The sequence below is a fragment of the Phaseolus vulgaris genome, chromosome 11 (genome assembly GCF_051622355.1).
Source record: "Phaseolus vulgaris cultivar YP4 chromosome 11, ASM5162235v1, whole genome shotgun sequence".
Lineage (NCBI taxonomy): Eukaryota > Viridiplantae > Streptophyta > Magnoliopsida > Fabales > Fabaceae > Phaseolus > Phaseolus vulgaris.
The window spans coordinates 4,333,927-4,353,106 of record NC_143508.1 but is presented as its reverse complement, the minus strand read 5'-3'; the positions used below and the strand labels follow the sequence as shown (position 1 = coordinate 4,353,106).

The 19,180-nt window shown below is 29.6% G+C and overlaps 2 protein-coding genes and 1 non-coding gene across 6 annotated transcripts; 1 reads left to right on the top strand and 2 right to left on the bottom strand.

Moving 5' to 3' along the window:
- Positions 1-1,336: 1,336 nt before the first annotated feature.
- On the bottom strand, positions 1,337-3,898 carry LOC137833090 (S-adenosyl-L-methionine-dependent methyltransferases superfamily protein). 2 transcript variants are annotated; one of them, XM_068641466.1, is made up of 7 exons: positions 3,734-3,898; positions 3,550-3,646; positions 3,344-3,482; positions 2,936-3,018; positions 2,671-2,805; positions 2,483-2,587; positions 1,337-1,647 (listed from the first exon to the last, which is right to left on the bottom strand). In XM_068641466.1, the coding sequence occupies exons 1-7, from the start codon at positions 3,787-3,789 to the stop codon at positions 1,516-1,518; spliced, it is 747 nt and encodes a 248-aa protein (XP_068497567.1). In that variant the 5' UTR covers positions 3,790-3,898; the 3' UTR covers positions 1,337-1,515. The 2 variants fall into 2 exon arrangements, with proteins under 2 accessions (XP_068497567.1, XP_090153353.1); XM_090297227.1 differs by lacking the exon at positions 2,936-3,018 and having other exon boundaries at positions 3,734-3,871.
- A 676-nt stretch (positions 3,899-4,574) lies between these two features.
- Positions 4,575-4,646, top strand: TRNAM-CAU (transfer RNA methionine (anticodon CAU)). Its single transcript has one exon. It is a non-coding gene; the product is annotated as a tRNA-Met (tRNA).
- Positions 4,647-7,927: 3,281 nt separating this feature from the next.
- Positions 7,928-12,467, bottom strand: TIC62 (NAD(P)-binding Rossmann-fold superfamily protein). Of its 3 annotated transcripts, none has more exons than XR_016517302.1 (14): positions 12,113-12,467; positions 11,779-11,896; positions 11,636-11,708; positions 11,496-11,547; positions 11,227-11,403; positions 10,865-10,946; positions 10,652-10,724; positions 10,462-10,572; positions 9,474-9,626; positions 9,090-9,291; positions 8,823-9,011; positions 8,480-8,674; positions 8,198-8,280; positions 7,928-8,114 (listed from the first exon to the last, which is right to left on the bottom strand). XR_016517302.1 is itself a non-coding variant. In XM_068641459.2 (14 exons), the coding sequence occupies exons 1-13, from the start codon at positions 12,285-12,287 to the stop codon at positions 8,226-8,228; spliced, it is 1,587 nt and encodes a 528-aa protein (XP_068497560.1). In that variant the 5' UTR covers positions 12,288-12,467; the 3' UTR covers positions 7,928-8,114; positions 8,198-8,225. The 3 variants fall into 3 exon arrangements, 2 of the variants coding, with proteins under 2 accessions (XP_068497560.1, XP_090153352.1); XM_068641459.2 differs by having other exon boundaries at positions 9,158-9,291; XM_090297226.1 differs by having other exon boundaries at positions 9,158-9,291; positions 11,227-11,408; positions 12,113-12,430.
- Between the last annotated feature and the right edge of the window lie 6,713 nt (positions 12,468-19,180).

The window sequence follows — 19,180 nt, the reverse complement described above, 5'->3', positions numbered from 1 at the left end:
TTAACTTTATTGGTCACCCCAGATTTTTTCTTTAATTTTTAATAAATAAAGAAATGTATTATTTGTACTTTTTCCCCAATTATTTTCGCCTGTAGATTATATTTACCTGTATTTCCTGAAAAAAAAATGCACTTTGTGGAAAAAAACTATTATTGTTTTACAGCCCTTTTCTTTACAGATAGCAAATATTCTATTAGGCTGCCAGAAATATATATTTTCTGACGTAATCTTGGGAAATTTTGAGATTCATATACTTGGTTACATTCCCAAAATAGTTTTTTTATATTTTCAATACAAATATTTCAGAAAACTGTCTAATATTTTATATTTGATTTTAAATTAATTTACTCTTGAATAAGTGAACTGATATGGTTTGAAAACTGTTTGTGATAGCATGTAATATATAAATAAATAATGTTACATTAGATCAAATCAACATAATTATAATGAAAAATTTTACAAATATTAAAGAATTATCATTAGTGGGTTATCGATCAACTTACCTCCAATCCGACTTAAATCTTTTTAACTAATAAATTAAATGAATCGGTTCACTTATTAGGTTATGATATATATATATATATATATATATATATATATATATATATATTATTTATTTTCAATAATTATATTAATTAACATGTATTATGTTTATTTGAAATTAGAATATCTTGAGTTTGTTTTAAATTTGATTGGAACATTTTAGGAGATAGTCCCATGAATAATAGGATGTAAAATGTGAAAAAATATATAATATACTTGAAAGTAAATAAAATTAAATTAAATTAAATAAATAATTTGTAAATAAAGAGTCAAAAAGTTTTAATCAATTAAAAGTTAAAAATACAAATGTAAATACTCTAAAATAAAAATAATCCAAGTCTTTATTTTTAGTATTTTATATTTATCAGTTACCTTAATAAATAATTTTTAAAGAAAGTAATTTGGGATAATTGAAAAGGACTCTTTTAAAAATAGTCATTAAACAAAATCAAATAAGCAGGCATATTTAAGATTCTTATTCCTCTTTCCTTTCTCATATTTAGGTATCTTCTCTCATATTAAATATTTTAATTTAACTAAAGTTTGATATTAAAATGTTATTTTTCTAAATACGTATTTAATATCTAATACTACTATAGAAATTAAATTACATATCCAAATTAAAAAATAGAAATGTAGGAAGATTGAATTAATTTATCCAAAACAAATATTTAAAAAATATAGAAAGCTTAAATCAAAGCAATTTAAACTTGCAACATTTTCAAATTCCTTAAAATTTTACAATTTCTCATTCAAACACAATTTAAGGTAGTTATCCTAAAACATGTCAACCTTAGCAACTTAAGTTACTTTCATTAACTTTTCAACAAAGTAGAATTACAAGTTTGGAGCCACATTAGTTTGTTTGAATTCACTGTTATGATAATTGCACTCCTCCTTTGAAGCAAGGAAACTAAAATTGCAGTAAGAAAAATACATTGAAATTGATGACAAAGCTTCGTGCGATACAAGCTAATAGTTCAACTCGTCAACATTGATTCGGAAAGCAAAATCTTCATTTTCTAATTCTTCATGAAGTAGATTAATAGATGGTGCTTCAAACCCCTTTGTAGGTGGCATATCATCATATGATGATCTCTGTCCCTGAAAAATGTTTCATCAAAACATTTAAAACAAAAACGCAGTCATAATCATCATTTATTAAGGTCTCTTATGAACAATTCTACACTAAATCATATATAACAAACCAGAACTACATTCAAGAAACAACTCATTGTTCGTTTGAATTAGCCTCATGGTGAGAAATGATTATTTCTTCACGGAGAGGACAAAACAACAAATAGTCACTTCTGGGTTTTCAAGGTATCACCATGATTTTGTGAGGTGGAATTTATTCTTGTTATCTGAACACACTATCAGATTTCACCTAGATCTCCATCAAAGGAGGAGATCCAACCTTGAATTCCCCATCCATGTATAGCACACTATTTAAAAACCCTCCCTCACCCGAGAAAAGATACACTCAGTACTCCTGATGAAATCTATACTTTCTCATGAGAATAGAATAATTATCTATATCATTGCAAAAGGTAGCAGTTTTTAATTGTAAAAAAAGTAGGAGTATGTTAGATTTTTCAAAGGAATATGCAACATCACATGGTCCAGTATTTAAAAATTCAACAACCTTGTCCTTGAAAGATATGCATGACATTAAATTGGTTCTTTGATGTGTCATTTTAGCCATCAAATTGGTTATTGGAGTACAAAAATACAGATGAGAAGAGCCAAATTGACAACGTGAAGTCAAGTTTAAATTTAAAGGACCAGAATGAGTATTCACTATAAAAGGTAGTAAATGGAATTGGGGATTTTGGTAGAAAACTCACATGTTCAAGTCTTGGTAGCAATACCTTAAAATAATAAGGAACAAACATTTGTTTTTATCAGAATAAAAACAAGTAAGATTACACGGACCAACCTTCTTAAGAATGTAGACAAAATAGTGGAACGTTTCACCAAAAGTAGTCCACTCAACAGACCAGGTGAAATCTGGAGCGTTAAATATAGGGCGCCTGAAATGTGGCTGCCAAGAAATTTTAAATATATTAGAGAATCAATCACAGCAACAAATGAAAAGAGCCACACCAAACAGTTCTTTTTTTAAACCTGGCCAAAAGTTACTGAAATAAAAGTGCCACCAGCTTTCAAAACCCTGTGAACTCCTTTCAAAGTGGCCATGACCTTGGATATAGTTTCAGGCTTTGGATTCCATGGGTCACCACTGTCCACGAACAATACATCCTTCAAAACCAAAATCACATGTATCCCATAAACTTCAATTCAAACAATCATCATTCGGAAACCACAATCATTAGTTGAAGACATCAAGCCAAAATCCCATCATAAACGAAAGAAAAATCATTCAATTTACCATAGTTCCTTTCTCAATAACCAAATCAAAACACTCATCCCCAAAAGGTAGCTCTAGCATATCAGCTTGCAGCACTTTTATGTCTAATCACAGAAATAAAAACACGTAAAATCATGACAACAAAAACATGTAAACCACATAACAAGCAGAAACACAGAATCACGTGAAAAAGCTAATGTTGATAGTCAAACGCACACCCATATTCATATGTTTCATGTCTAGCAATTAACCAAGCTCCTTAGACAAGCTTTTCTAGTGAAAAAGTAAAATTAGTTTCATGTATAACTTCAAATTGCCTTATGAATGAACAAGTTAAAATCAGTTTTATTTTAAGAAACGACTTATTTTATTTTTTTTCTCCAACGAAGTTTATCCTAACAGGACCTTAGTTCGAATGCAGAAGCTGACCTTTGAATCCCCGGGAGAGTAATCTCTTTTGCATGTTTTCAACCGCAACATGTGAAAGATCAATGCAAGTTATGTTATTTGTGCCATCCTTATGCAATTGTTCACACATTTGTGAGTTTCCACATCCAAGCTCCAGGACCTGCAAATACATTCGCGTTAGCCACATTCCATCACAAATCGTAACCTAATGCGTGAACGAAGCATACAGCGGAATGGGGCGTGAGATGGGGTTGAATCAAGTGGCGAAAATGGGAATAATCCTTGAACCACTCATATTGTTCCTCCTTCGTAAACCTCTCATCCCTGACACCAACAAAAAGAACATCAAAATAACTTTTTGAGAAATTATCCAAAATTGTTGAGAAGCTTTGATAAATGAATGGTGTTTACCAGTAGGAGGGATTAAGGTAGGCCAACGCAGTTGAAGGTGTTGGCGTATCTTCCATTGTTCCTCTTCAAACTTCAATCCAAAACCCTAACACCAAACCCCTTTATTCCTTGGGAACAGATTAAGAAAGAAGTCACAGTAAATTGAATTTTATGAGTAACCGTTGACACTTAACGGTGAAAAAGAAAAACAGTTAAGATTAAATCAAAAACACATGATGGTTGCAACGGATATAATTGATTTACGGTTAAAAATACATCTTTTTGTCGGAATCCGTTATGATTTTAACGGCTATGTTCAATTCTATGTCTACATACTCTTTACACTTTTTTCAATTTTAAATTATTAAAATATTTTAAATTTATTAAATATTTAGTTCAGTGGTGTGCATTCAAGTTTGAAATATATACATTTATTTATGAATTGGTGATTTATTATTTGACCCTTAAGTAAAAGAAAACACCTTGTTTCTGAATTATTTTTACATTACTCAAAAGTTTAGTTACTGAATTCTTTTTGCATTGATTCTGTCACCAAATCAGTTAGTTTCAACTCACTTGTTTAAAATCTGATAAATATAAGGTTCCATGAACCTTTTTTTTATATTCTTATAATTTATAATCTTACAGTTCCTCCAATCAGCTTAATTGGATAATTTGAACAATTTGACCAACATAACTGAGTTTGCCAATTTTATTTCATTTTATTCTTAATTTGTTAGATATACAATTTTACATTAAATTTTCTTCCCATTGACATGAATAACAGAAGGAGCTTTTTCACTAAACAGTTTTTTTTAATGAAAACGTACATATGATTAAAAACGATGTAACTTTTCAACAAATCAGAGTGGCGCAGCGGAAGCGTGGTGGGCCCATAACCCACAGGTCCCAGGATCGAAACCTGGCTCTGATAAAGAGTAGCTTCCTAATTTTTTTACTCCTTTTTAAGCTGTTTTTTTTTTCTTGTACATAATACAGAATTTTAAAAAAATAACAATTAATAAGAAAACTCATAATATTTTTAAACTTTATATTTTCTAAAACTTGAAAAAAATTTATTCAAATAGATAAAAAAAAGTCTATATGTTAAATATATATATATATATATAACAAGATTTAGTTTATAAGTTTTCTATTTAGTATTCATGGATAACATTAACAATAAAATATTAATAATTATGTGAGTTGTCATATAAATCAGGTGACTATTTTTATAATCACTTAATAGAATAAGAAAAAGCAAATGTACAATTAATTTTAAATTAATCATTTTATTTTAGCATATATTAAAATTAATTTAGAAAATTATTATACATGTATTTATAATAAAAGAATCAAATAGTTTTATGTTACCAATATTTTTTAAAATTAAAATATTAATTTCATGTTGTACGATAAAAACACATCATTATTTTAAGTGAATATGAACATTTATAACTAAGGATTGCAATGAATTTGTATAAAGATAATTATTATTCATTGTGTGTATAGGAACTAACTTTTGGGATGGTCATATATTCACTTTATCTTTACGACTAAACTATGTATAAGTATTTTTTATTTTATTATTCATAATAGATATATTTAAATAAAAGAGATTATATGTATTTTTTATACATGTAATAAGATTTATTAGAACTAAATTTATAAATTAAATATATAAATGAGAAAGAATATTTTAATAATTATAGTGTCATTATTAATGTTACATTTGAACAAATACAAATATATGATTATATCATATTCCAATAATCATCTTTTTCCTTTGCATAAAATAGTCAATTTCAATATAAATAAATAAATATTTTTGTTTCCATTTTTCTCTCTGTGTTTCCTCCTCTGGATCTTCTTTACTATGGATTAATGACTTATACACTTTCATATTCAAGAAGTTTGAGAACAAAATAAAAATATGTAAATAAATTTTAATAAAATATTTTTCTCTTTTCTGTTTTAAAGACTTAAAAAATTATATTTGAAGACAAAAAAAAGTGGTGAATGGTTAATGTTTATAAAATAATTATTTTAGTGCTTTTGATAAGAAAAAAATAAATATTTGAGTCTTTAAAAAAAGAAAAAAAAGAAAAAGGATTTAGGAGAAAAATAGTGAATAAATAAGCAACCACATGTCTAAAACGCAAAAAAAAAAAAAAAAATGTGTTAGATTTACCGTTGTAGTTTGTTATGAAAAAGAAATTGAGAAACTTACTAATTTAAAAATGAATGTAAGAGAGTGAGTGAGGACCAAACTTCACCACGACAACAGAAAATCAATGCAAAAATTCATATTTAAAAATTAATATGAGTTTATTTTGTTTCATAATTTATTTTATATAATTAAATATTTTTATTTTTTATAATTATTATTTAATACTTTCATTTGATATTTATCCAACTTGCTATCAAATAAATAATTAATTAATTTAAAATTTCATAATTTTGAACTTAGAAAACCATGATTAGCAAAATATATAAAATGTGTAAGAAAAAGAAGTTTATTGACTTAATTGAAAACTCCAATAAAACTACATTGCCACTATTTTATAAAAAAAAATTAAGGGATTTGAATTTTTTCTATGATATAATAACTAAATTGAATAAATTATATAAATGTGGAATAGAAAATAATTTAATGTCACATGTATATTTTTTTTACGTTACCTATGCACAGTGCTAACATTATTTGTGTCAAGGGATAAGCTGATATTGAATTGAAATTTAAGAAATGTAATTATAATTTTTAATAAAAAATAGATTAAATTGAATAATTCATATAAATACAGAACTAAAAATCTAATACAAATATTTTAAAAATCTAAAATCTATGTATTGTTTATGAGGATGTAGATACATAATAAGGAATTGTAACTGAGAACCAAATAATCTGGTGTTTTGAAATATAGTAATTTTATTTACAATAATTACAATAGCACAATTAAAATTTATTAAGAATAATTTTATCTGGCATTTGATAAAAATATTAAGAGTTACAAATTGTTGTTTTTATAAATCCTAAACCCTAAAATTTGTTACTAAATACATTTTAGTGAACTGAAAAATATTAGAATAAAAGATTGATTGGGAGTGATAAGTTTATTTTGTTTTTTAAATCCATTATGTGGTAATTATAATAACTTTTTAGGCAATTTTTTTTATTAAAAAGAAATTATTACAAATGTAAAGCTTATAAAATATATTTATATTTTATATTTCAAAAAGGCTTCTGCTTCGAATTTATTTGCATTCTCTTAGCCACCAACATCTTGCCAGCTAAAATAATTTTTTTCTTTCATCTTCTGTTTAATGAGGATCCGAATTTGACATTGATTTTGTTGAAGTGACAAATAATGTAAACAAATTTATTATTTGAACCTCAAAGAAAATCAATTATTATATACTCACTTTTCAAAATAAAATTAAATATAATATTTTAAAGCTCAATATAGCATATTTTCTCATAAACTTTTTGAAAAAATTTAATCAAAATATAATATAACGAGTTAATTTTCCACGAATTAATAATGTAATTAAAAATTATTTTATGATTTTGAAAGTAATTAGTATACATGTTAATTCACAATTGAACGAAAAATATTTTAAAAAAAAATTATTGTCAGTGGAATTAAAACTAAAACTAAACAGTTTAGGAATTATTATTGATAATTAATCTGTATCTCATGAATTTCACACAATTTAAAAAAAATATAAAATATATTTAAAAATAATAATAAAACGTGTATAATTAATTTAAATTAAAAGTGTAAGTTGTTTAGATTTACGAGAAAGGTGGTACATTTTAAAAATAAATAAATAAATGGAGTAAGTAATTGAGTTTAGAGAAGAAGGAAAAAAAGTAAAAATTAAATGTTAAAGTAAAATAAATATTAAATTAGAATATTTTATTAATATTTTAAAAAATAATTCAATCATTTTCTAAAAAGATATGAAGTATGTAAAATTATATATAAGCCATGTGAAAAAAAAGGGACATTTTTACTGTTAAGATTGATTTTTTTTTCTAGGTTTTTCTCTAGGTACTAAATAACTAAAAGCATATATTATTTTCCCCTTTGATAAATAAGACAATCCTTTCCAAATCCAAATTACAACACCATGGAAAGCGATTAATTACCCGTGAATAAAATTGAACATGAAAATAATAAAACTAAATTTTAAAAAATTGAACATGAAAAGTGATACCTTTTCCTTGTTTAAATTGCAACATAGGGAAAGTAAATTACAAAAAGGAGCAATAGTGTTTGTTGAGTTTTGGCAGAAAGGTCATACAGAAAAAAAAAAATGACACTGCTGAAAATTTCAATTCGCAGAAATGATCCTGATCCTCCATGAGTTGTTGCTGCATTAGACTCTTTCAACAGTTCTATCAAAATTATGTGTCCATTAACTTCCACAGCATAAACAAAGCATAAACCTTACTATGATGTAATAATTTGCATTTCTAACCTTGTCTGATTGAATAGGAAAGCAATTCCTAGGAATTTCTGAAGGAAGGTGATGGTGATGCAGGAGGCTTCAAGTCCTCATACCTGAATGTTCATTTCTATGAATGTTAACACTACCTCCAAGAAACATAAGACAAAATATAACTATTCTAAAATGTTAACACTATGAATGTTAACACTCGCCCCATATATCATTTTTCTAAAATGTAATTATTCAGCATGAGGAATGAAGAGTCATTGGAAAAGAAACAAGAAAATTGAAGGCAAGTTGGAAGAAGCTCACATCGTATAAGGTGACAGTGGTCTTGACTTGGGTTCGGGGAGATGTTCTTCCTTTGGTTCATCTGCAGTTGAAAGTTGGGGTGTTCCATTACTTGATATTGTGTCTATCTGTGGCACACCAGCTGCAGCAGATGTGGAAACTGATACAACTGGTGCATTAGGAGATGGTGAAGTGGGAGGCTTTAAGTCAGGATATCTGCAGGCATAACATGGCCTCAGGCAACAAACATAACAAGAAAATCACACAGAGGGCAGTGACAGAATTGACATAAGCTGAAAACCAAAATATATAAGGTTAGGTGCTAATGTGTATTAACAAGAATGAAAAATTAGAAGCAGCTTACGCTACATAAGGAGAAAGAGGCTTCTCCACTTTGGATGAAGATGTTGCTTGAGTGATGCCATCTACTCCTGACACACTACTTGGAGTATCTGAAGCACTTGGTTTTGGCACTGTCTCACTGATCTTTGCTTGTTTCCCACCACCAGGCTTAGATGGAGAAGGAGATGATGGTGGCTTCAAATCATCATAACTGATAAAACATACATCGAATTAGTTTATGCATCTACAGTCCACAATGAAAAGTTGGTTGTGTCCTAATCCTTATTACCTAATCAGAAAGTGCAAATTATTTCACTATTTTAATGTTGTTTAGGCAATCTTTGCAACTTGGCTTACGCGGTATAGGGAGAAAGTGGCTGTTTTGCCACTGGTTTAGGTTGTGAAGTTTCTTGCTCAGTGGTAACACTTGGTTCCGCAGTCACAACATTAGCAGGAGGATCTGGAATACTGGCCGCTGGAATGTCTGGTTTCTGAACCATCCCAATAAACAATTAACTAACATCACTGGTTAGCAATACCAAGGTAGAATGGCTAATAAAGAATAGCACCCTCAGTGGGAAGTTGAACTGATAAGCAGGATGAATTCCACTATTATGCTTCAAGATTCAACCATCCGTTTAGAATGTACAAGACTATATAAGGAAGGAAGTACCTTGGGTGAAGAAATGTAAGGGCGTTGAGAAGGTATCTTTGCAAGAAGTTCCTCCATGGGAGTCAGCGGTGCAGTAGTCTCTGCAATTGCCTCCACTATTTTACAATATGATAGATCAGGATTCTTGGCCGTGACTGCCAAGAGTTCAGCAATCTGCATTGAATCAGAACAAGTTAATTTTGTACTTGCTAGAACTTATTTACCAATTTAATCAACAGCACATACTAATATTCATAAGAGGCAACAACAACTGCCAACATATTTAATTACTTTCCATACATACAAGGAACATGGGGCAGTAAATATTATATATATTGTTCTGTATGTGCAGACAAGACAAACAAGCATGGATTAATTAAAAGTGGTGGTATTGGCCTCAGTAGATAGATATTCATAATCAGATATACTCTATGGTAAGACAGCAGATAGCAAAGTTAGCAATCATATTTAAACTTATACATATACATTACCTACTAGATTCAGGGTGGGGATTATGGGAAGGAGGAGAATGATAATCCAGATCCATTGGTTAAGGAATCAAAAGTACAAAGGTTTTGTGCGCAATTGTAATGTTGGATTCTAATGCACTCTCATTCAGGACACTCATTAGCATGATCTTCAATTTCCAGTCAATGCATTGTAAGCTTTTATGAAATTATATTGGCAATGATCCTACCAAGAAAATATATAATCACGAACTAGAAGAGTGCCAAAAGGAAAGTAGGATAAGAATAACATTTACTAGTACTATTTTTTGTATCAATTTTCAGGCAAAAAACTGGGAGCTGCTTGTAGTCACATTCCATCACACACAAAAGCATTTTTCTTAAATTGCAATGCTTAAAAAAAGGAAATTCACTTACTTTTATTTATTATTTATCAGTACTTGGGTACTGTAAAGTTAGAAAATCAGAGTTAACATGTGCCATATGCCTACCATAATTTATAGCTACACACAAGAAAACATAACATTTCACATGATAACTACCTGAAGGTTTGACACCAGACCGCCAAATAAAGTGTCTTCTGTTGACAGGGTTATATTATGAGTTTCCTTGAAAGCATCAGTAGGTCTCTCCATACCTCCAGGTCTCACTATCTGAAGATTGACAAAATAATTAGTCAAATAGAACCCTGAACTTGGGTGAAATTACTACAAGAGATTCATAATGACTCACTGTGTATGGAAGTCCACTGGCCACCAGTGCTTCTTCTGCCTTCCTTTTCCAAATTAGTACTCCCCAAAACAAACTTCAGAAGCAGAATTAGGCAATCAGTTGAACTGCGTTCTGATCTCAATATGTGAACAATAATAACTACTGCTTGACTACAAACTACAAACATGGAAATTGTTGAACACAGCAAGTACATGACAAAGCTTTCACACTCACTTGAGGATAGCTGCAGGGAAGCCAATTTTGTTCGTTCCCAGTGAAGTAACCAGTATGAAGTGATTTACTTTGGCAACAGTTGCTGCAATACATAGAACACACTTTACATTTGTGTTTTCAACTTTCAGTACAATATGAATTAATTACTGCTCAAGACAAAAATACATAAAAAATAACAAATAATAAGCATTGACTGATCAGGCCAGGCTGATTTCAATATCTGTGTTTGTTTGTGTTTCGATCAAGATTAAGATTGAGGCTTAAAAAAATTGGAGTAGCAAATAATGTCAAGACAAATAAAGACCAAAACATACAGAATGCACATGGCATTTAAACATAAGACAGTGAAAGTTCTTTGTTACCAGCATCAATTAGATTTTTGGTGGCCTGATAATCTATCCGAAAGGGTCCAGTGATGTCAAAAACTTCCTTCTCACTGGCACCAATGGTACATATCACTGTTGACGCATTGCCTAATGCCAATCCAATTGTATCTGGTTTCTCCAAATCACATTCCACAATTTCAAGCTTCTCTACAGCTGGGCTAAAACCCAAAAACAATGTTATTCAATACACCAGCATTTTGTTGTTGGAACCAAGACATATTGATTTCAAAACTTTCTTGCCTTACCTTGTCCCTCTCCAGTTGCACTTGTACCATCAAGCTTCAATTGTTGAACACTCTGCACATATTTGTATCTTTAATGCATATCTTTTTTACACAAGATATTAGTCACATAACATTTTTCAAATAACTAATTCTTACACCACCTCAATTAATGCACCCGCCCTCTGAGCACTCCGCACTCCAGCTCTGACTCTAAATCCAAGCTTTATCAGCTCCCTGAATGAGAGAAACTATCATTACTTAGCATTTTGAAAGGAAAATGCAGAGTAACAACTAATAAACGTACCTCACTGTCCGTGAACCAACTTTACCAGTAGCACCCGCAACAAATACTAAGTTATCATCCTTGGAATCTGTTTTCTCAGATATCCCCTCAGCAGTACCCACACTAGATTTTGTTGAACCTTGTATACAAGGTGCATGTTTAGATTCACAAAAAAAGCAAGTTTTTTTTATTTTTTACTTTAGATTAATGTATACATATGTTATCTCAGGTTGATGAATTGATTCTCAGTCTAAAATTGAATGGATTGAAACAAGTTTAAGTAACTTTTGCACATCAAAAAATTTATATTCCAAATTAACATATTTTGTGAGAGAGAAGGAACAACATTTATTACCTGAAGCTTGAGCTTTGGTGCAACGAATTCTGTGTTTTGTTGACCTTGTGGTACAAGGGTACCTTGTGAAATGGGAAAGGCTAACATGGGCACAAGGTTTCTCAGTGGCCCCTCTATGGGACAAGGAGGAGGGGATGGTGGTTAGAGTGAGCGACTGTAGGGAGAAAGCCTCCATAGGCACAGGTAGAAGGTTGTGGAGGATTATGATGAGAAGGAGAATTGTGAAGTTTAGTTTTGATGATGTTATCCATTGCTATCTTCTCTCAATGGCACCAATGCCATCCTCTACTCTCTGTGGATATGATGCACCTGCCCCACATGTGTGACTCCTTAAGATATTGATTACATAGATTCCACATAACATGCAATTTATGTGGTTTAAAAAAATCTAATGCCTGAAGTTATTATATCTATAATGTTACAAAAAAGTTGTCATATATTCAGAACTAATGTTACAAAGTTAGCCCAATTTATTCAGAAAGAATAATGTTGATAAAAAATGAACAAGAAAAGTGATACTTTTTCCTTATATTATTTAAATTGCAACACAGGAAAATAAATTACAAAAAGACACAAGAGTGCTGTTGAAAAAAGTGAATGGTTGAAAATTTGAATTCGCAGAAACATTTGTCTTCATATTTGAGGGACCTTCCTTCATGAGTTGCTGCATAGACTCTTGAACTCTTCAACGGTTGTATTATAATTACGGGTCCAGTTAGAAAAAATAAGGCATGTTTTGAACATCAAGGGCAAACAAACACATAACATAGTGATAATAAGTAAGATAGACCTATACATAAGGCAAGGGGCAGTCTCTTCCTGCACCCCTACATTTTTCTTCCTGCACCCCCACAATTTTGTAAATTCCGAAACTGACCCCCACAATTTTGGGATCTGGGAGTGTGTTACGAATTCATCAATCCGGAAGTGAATCATGTTGCATTCCCGATGAGGGGGTGTTCCAGAAGCAAAGTTTGCATAAATTATTGATTTCTGGATTGCTAAATCCGGAAGCCTAGTTTCTATTACGGATTGGTGGATCCAGAATGATTTTTTTCAATTATGGATTTCTGAATCCGGAATGCATATTTTGAATTATGAATTGGCGGATTCGTAATAGTTTTTTTAATTATGGATGTTTTGCATTTTTTATTTTGGATTAACACTATCATTCATGTACTACCGGAAGCATCAATCCGGGAGATTACCGGATGCACCAATCCGAAAATTTACCGGAAGCGTCAATTCGAAAATTTACTGGATTTCATAATCCAGAATACAAAAAAAAATGTACAGTTTATATAGGGACAGTTTTGTCTTTGCGCAATTTTGTGGGGTGCAGTAAGAAACTGCCAAGGCAAGGAAGAAATAAATAATGAAAAGAGACATATATAGCCCAGCAATTAACATGAAGATGAGAGAAATCACCCAAGTGAAACTGAACTTCACTCAGTATTTTGACCCAAAGCCAAAGTATTGCTAAAACCCTGATAACAAAAAGGGATTAAATTTACACATGGTAGGGCGTTTAGGTAAAAAAAAAAGGCAGCAATGTGTATTTAACTGACATATGAGCACAAAATTAGATGATCACATACGCTACACAAGGAGAAAGAGGCTTAAAAAAACAGTTTAATTTTGTTAACTCATCACTTTTCAATTTTTTTAAATTTATTTTTTTAAAAAAACTAGATCTATTTATTTTGTTATAATAATTAATATATTAATACAAGAAAAAACAATAAATTTAAATTAAATTTTAATATTATGATAGAAGAAAATTTAATACCTAACAAAATAAAGAAAATATCAACAATACTTTAATAAATCAAATGATGTATAAAGAAATTAATGTAAATAAAATTTTATATGAAACATTGATTATTATCAATTTTTATTCCAAAAATATGAAATCTTTCTTTAAAAGTATAAAAAAAATAAGGGACTGATAGGAAACCAGACCAATACACATTTGGCGGGCTCAAACAGTGAACCTAACAATTTGGCGGGTTCAAAGAGTAAACCTAAGATCCCTAATTTGAACCACTTGGTATTTGTATTGTCTCACTGATCTTTGCACCAAATCATCATAACTGATAGAAGACTCTTTTTTCCTGCACCTCCATATGTTCTTCTGGCACCCCATATAAAACATAAAAATATTTTTTTATTCTTTTTGTGCCACCTCCATACTTTGGATTACTTAATCCAGTATTTCGGATTATATAATCCAGAAACGCATTTGGAAAAAAAGTTCGAATTACATAATTCGGAAGTTAGAAAAGACTTCCATATTATGTAATTCGAAAACTAATTATGCATTAAAAAAAGACTTTCGAATTATGTAATCCAGAAGCTAATTACGAATTTGAAAAAAAAAATTCAGATTAAGTAATCCAGAATATTGCATAGAAACATTTTTGGAATACCAAAAATTTATGGAAGTGAGAGAAGAATATATGAAGGTGGGTGTAGGAAGAAACAGTCTCGTAATTGATAGAATGAACATCCAATTAGTGCATACCTCCACAGTCCACAATGAAAAAGTTGGCTATGTCCTGATCCTTATAACTTATTCAGAAAGAGTTACAGAGTTTTTCTGCATGATATTTTGATATCTCTTGTCTAGGCAACATTACTACTCTGGCTTACACAGTGTAGGGAGAAAGTGGCTAGTTTGCCACTTGTTTAGGTGCAGTTTCAATCTGAGTGGCAATGCTAGGTTTTTCAGATGCAACATTAGCAGAGGAATCTGGACCACTGACAGCAATCTCAATAAGCAATGACTTAACCAATACCACTTGTTAGCAATAACAATAATGGTTAATAGTAATTAGGACCCTAGTGAGTTTTAGGAAGTTGAACCATACATTTTTTTTTCTCAGATACTATTATTTTATTATAATATAAAGTTGAGAAGTTATCTTTGAAAGAAATTCCTAATTCTACAACACCCTTCCATATATTTTGTGAGTCTAGAAAATTTTCCATAATCTTTATAGATTATTGATAATACTTGTTTGACATAAAAGACTTCTTATCTGGTTGTTAAATCCAATTTTAGTCAAGTATATATATTCTTTATATCTTATATATTGCTATCTTTAAAATTCAATTAAAATAAGCTAATGATATTGTTTAAAAATAATGTTGACTCTTTTCCATGCCAACATTTTCCGTTGGCAATTGCTTCTGGCATCAAAATGTTCTTTAAAAAAATGGATACATATAAAAATACATTCCGGACCTCTTTCCTGAAATATATTTCTAGATTTTTTTTATTGTGGATTTTTCTATTTGGAATGGATTTTTTATTTTTGTTTTTGGATTTTTATTTCAACACAAAAACTCTTCCAAATCTATTTAAAAAAATGTATTATTTTTAATTTTGGATTTTCTTATTTGGAATGAGATTTTGATTTTTGTTTCTGGATTTTTATTTCTGAAACACAATAATCTCTTTTGGATCTACTTTTTCAGAATGTATTATTTTCAATTTTGGATTTTCATTTCTGAAATAAAAGGTATTTTTGGAGTTTTAAAATTGTATTAAATGTAGGTTCAAAAATATTGGGTGTAGGAAGAATTTGTCTTTGGCAATTGCTTCCTGCACCATATCACTGCACCCGATTCCAGCGGAAAAGACAAAACTATCCTTAAAAAAAATTTCCGAAATATGTGTTTTGGATTTTTTTTTTCCGGAACGAAATTTTATATTATGGATTTTTTTATCCGGAATGAGTTTTTCATTTTTGTTTCCAGATTTTTATTTCCGAAACACAATAATCTCTTTTCTGGATTTTTTTTTCCAGAATGTATTATTTATCAATTCTGGATTTTTTTGTCCAGAATAGAATTTTAATTTTTTTTTCCGGATTTTTATTTCCGAAACTCAATAACCACTTCCAGATATATTTTTCCGGAATATATTATTTTCAATTCCGGATTTTTATTTCCGAAATAAAGGGCATTTTTGGAATTTTTAAAATTGTGTTGGGTGCAGGTTAAAAAGTGTTGCGTGCAGGGAGCATTTGCCTTTGTCTTTTCCGTTTCATGAGGTATCCTTGTAACACATGGGCCAAAGCCCACTTCGTTTTTAATTTCATTTGTTTCTTCCTTTTTATTTCTCCTCCCCTTCTCTCCCTCCTGTTGATCTAAATTTCTTACTTCATTTCTCAAATTTTTTAAAATCAGATATGTAATCGAAGTGTTTTGGAGTATTTAGAACTGAACATATTTCATTTTAAAGTAACACTTCAAAATTCTCTTAATTTTTGTTTTGTTTTTAAGCTTATTATTGGTTTGGTCATTTGAGAAAAATAATTGTTGACTAAAATTTGATTTTATTTGGTTATATTGTTATAAGTATCTGGAATTTTGGTGTTTTTTCCGTGTTTGATAATTTATATTTATTTTGAACTAGATAATGGCTTGGATGAGTCCAAATGAGTGTTGTTTGATTTGGATTCTTTTGAGTTTTTTTGGGGTTGGTAGGGCCTTAAGTCTTGAGTGCAGAGCTTTATTGTTTGAGGAATCAGTGGTAATTAGGATACTCTTGAGCACAGAGTTGAACGTGCAAGTGGAGGGGACAAGGTAAAGAGAAAGTTTTGGAATCACCATGTGTCTTACTGAATACCAGAGTATTTTGGGGTTTTAGCCTGCTGTAGAAAAGCTTAAAATTGTTATTAGTGAATGCCTCAAATTTTGTTAAGCCTTAATCTTGCAACACTAAAACAAACACTAACACTGAAATCAGACTAATCAGTCAAGTTGAAAACACAGAGATGCACATTGTTTGTTCTACCTTGCAGCAACTGTTGCAAAAGTAAATCACTTTATAAGTGTCACTTCACTGGGAACAAACAAAATTGGCATGTGAATATGAAAGTTTTCTCATGAACTAGCTGTGCCCAACAAGTTTGTATCAAGCACTAGTCATTATTCACACATTAAGACCATAAAGCAGTTAAACTGATTGCCTAATTCTGCTTATGGTTTGTTTTGGGAAACTCTTGTTTTGGAAAAGGAATATCCATACAATTTCACCCAAAGGGACCTCAAAGTGTGCATCTTCCCACTGATGCTTGAGAGTGTCCTACCATGTTGCTTGTATGTTTGGAAAGTAATATAAATGTGTTGTCAGTGGTTACAGGCTCTTATGAATGGTATTATATGTGCTGTTGGTTTCTTCAAACTTGGTAGGTAGGTTCTAGGGAAGTGCAAAATTAACTTGCTCTGATTCATTGTAGATTGATGAACTTTTGGCAGTAATTATTTTCTTGTTAAGGGTGTTCCCTGAGGCCAATTATGCATGACTTAAACCTCCCACTTCACCATATCCTGAAGCACCAATTGTATCAGTTTCCACATCTGCTGCAGATAATGTGGGCACCACAGATAGACAAAGTATCAAGTAATGGACCACTCCACAGAAACAAACACCTTTGTATGTTACTATGGTTTAAGCTTTTTTATTTTTTACTTGCTGAAGTGACAGCACACCTACTTTTAATAGAGCTTTTAAAGGATCAGAATGGTGACTCAAATAGCAGAGTCTTCAGCAGCTCTAAGAACCTTTTTTACAACACTCAACCAACACTGTTTCCCCATTTATATTCATTTATCTTTGTTTTTTTATCATTAAGTAAATACTCATACAAAAGTGATTTCTTATTACCCTAATAATTTACGAAAATTAACTCGTTATATTATATTTTTATTATTTTAAAAAATGATGATACTATACTTCGATTAAAATAATATTATTTTAAAAGTATAAAACAATTGATTTTGTTAGAGTATCAAATAGTAAGCTTGTTTAACTTATCAGTCACCTAAAACAGTATCAACTCGCATTTAAAAGAAAAAAAAAATAGTTGAAAATGTTCGTAAGTATAAATAAATATATATGTATAAGCTTTAAATAATGGTCTCAAAATTAATTATATTTATCACACGGTGAAATCTAGGAGAAGCATCTAGTGAAATGTGACTAGCGGCCAATTATAATCCACAGATAAATCATCGTTGCAACATTTTTTTTTGTTTAACCAATCATCATTGTCTTATTAGACTCTTTCATTGACACGTGTTGGAATTGAAAAGTCAGAAGTTTTTATTATGATGGGAAAAAAAAGGTAGTTATTATCAGAATTCTCAATTCTTCATCATGATATTAAAAAAACAAATATGAAAAGCATCAAATGATATTAAAATTGATAATATATAATATGAGAAAATAGAGAAGTTAAAGTAGTTAAAGGAAAGTAGTTTGGGATTTATTAATAAAGAATTATTTTATTGGTATAATGGGTATTATGTTATTTGAGTTTTGTTATTAGAAAAATTTAGGAATAGATATAATTTATTTATATTTTTTTTTAATATATGAGTTTTGGTTTAATTTTTTATATTTTTTATTTATTTTGTATTTTATTTTTTTAATAATAATTTTTTTTCTTTTATGACAAATGATTATTATCGTTTGAAGTCTCACACTATCTAAGATGACAAATTACACATCGAACATAAAAAAATTTATAAGAAAAAAGTTTAACATATTCCTCTTTTCACACGTTTTCCACATCCTAAATCAACATCTTCTCCTTATTTTCTTCATCCCATCCTACACCACTTATCTGATGGATACCTCAATGCACCACAACATTCACCTATTTGGAGATTCCATAAGATTTTAGGAAATTTCCATAAGAAACATTCAATAATTGAGAAAAAGTACAAATTATTTATTTATTTATTTATTATTTTACTAAGTAATATCACGAAAAAAAATAAGTTTTCTTCCATTAGTTTAAATATGTATATTAGTATAAACATTTTTTATCTTTTTATTTTATTATATACAAAAATTTAATTTTTATGATAAGATTCTTAAAATAATATACAATTCTTATTTATTGAATGTAATATTATAGTAATATTATTGACTTTGTTTTTCAATTACGTTTTCTAAAAACTATTTTATTTTATGAGTTAATAATAGTTTGTTTTTACGGTCGATTTAAAAAGGAATACTCTTTCTAAAAATTATTTTCATTTACGAGAGAA

Coding starts and splice junctions, on each gene's coding strand:
- LOC137833090 (XM_068641466.1), bottom strand. CDS start 3,789: ATGGAAGATACGCCAACACCTTCAACTGCGTTGGCCTACCTTAATCCC. Junction 3,019..3,343: donor ACTCTCCCGGGGATTCAAAG/GTCAGCTTCTGC, acceptor TTCTGTGATTAG/ACATAAAAGTGCTGCAAGCT. Junction 2,806..2,935: donor TTATTGAGAAAGGAACTATG/GTAAATTGAATG, acceptor TTGGTTTTGAAG/GATGTATTGTTCGTGGACAG.
- TIC62 (XM_068641459.2), bottom strand. CDS start 12,287: ATGGAGGCTTTCTCCCTACAGTCGCTCACTCTAACCACCATCCCCTCC. Junction 10,947..11,226: donor CAAAAATCTAATTGATGCTG/GTAACAAAGAAC, acceptor TATGTATTGCAG/CAACTGTTGCCAAAGTAAAT. Junction 9,012..9,157: donor CCACTTTCTCCCTATACCGC/GTAAGCCAAGTT, acceptor ATGTTTTATCAG/TTATGATGATTTGAAGCCAC.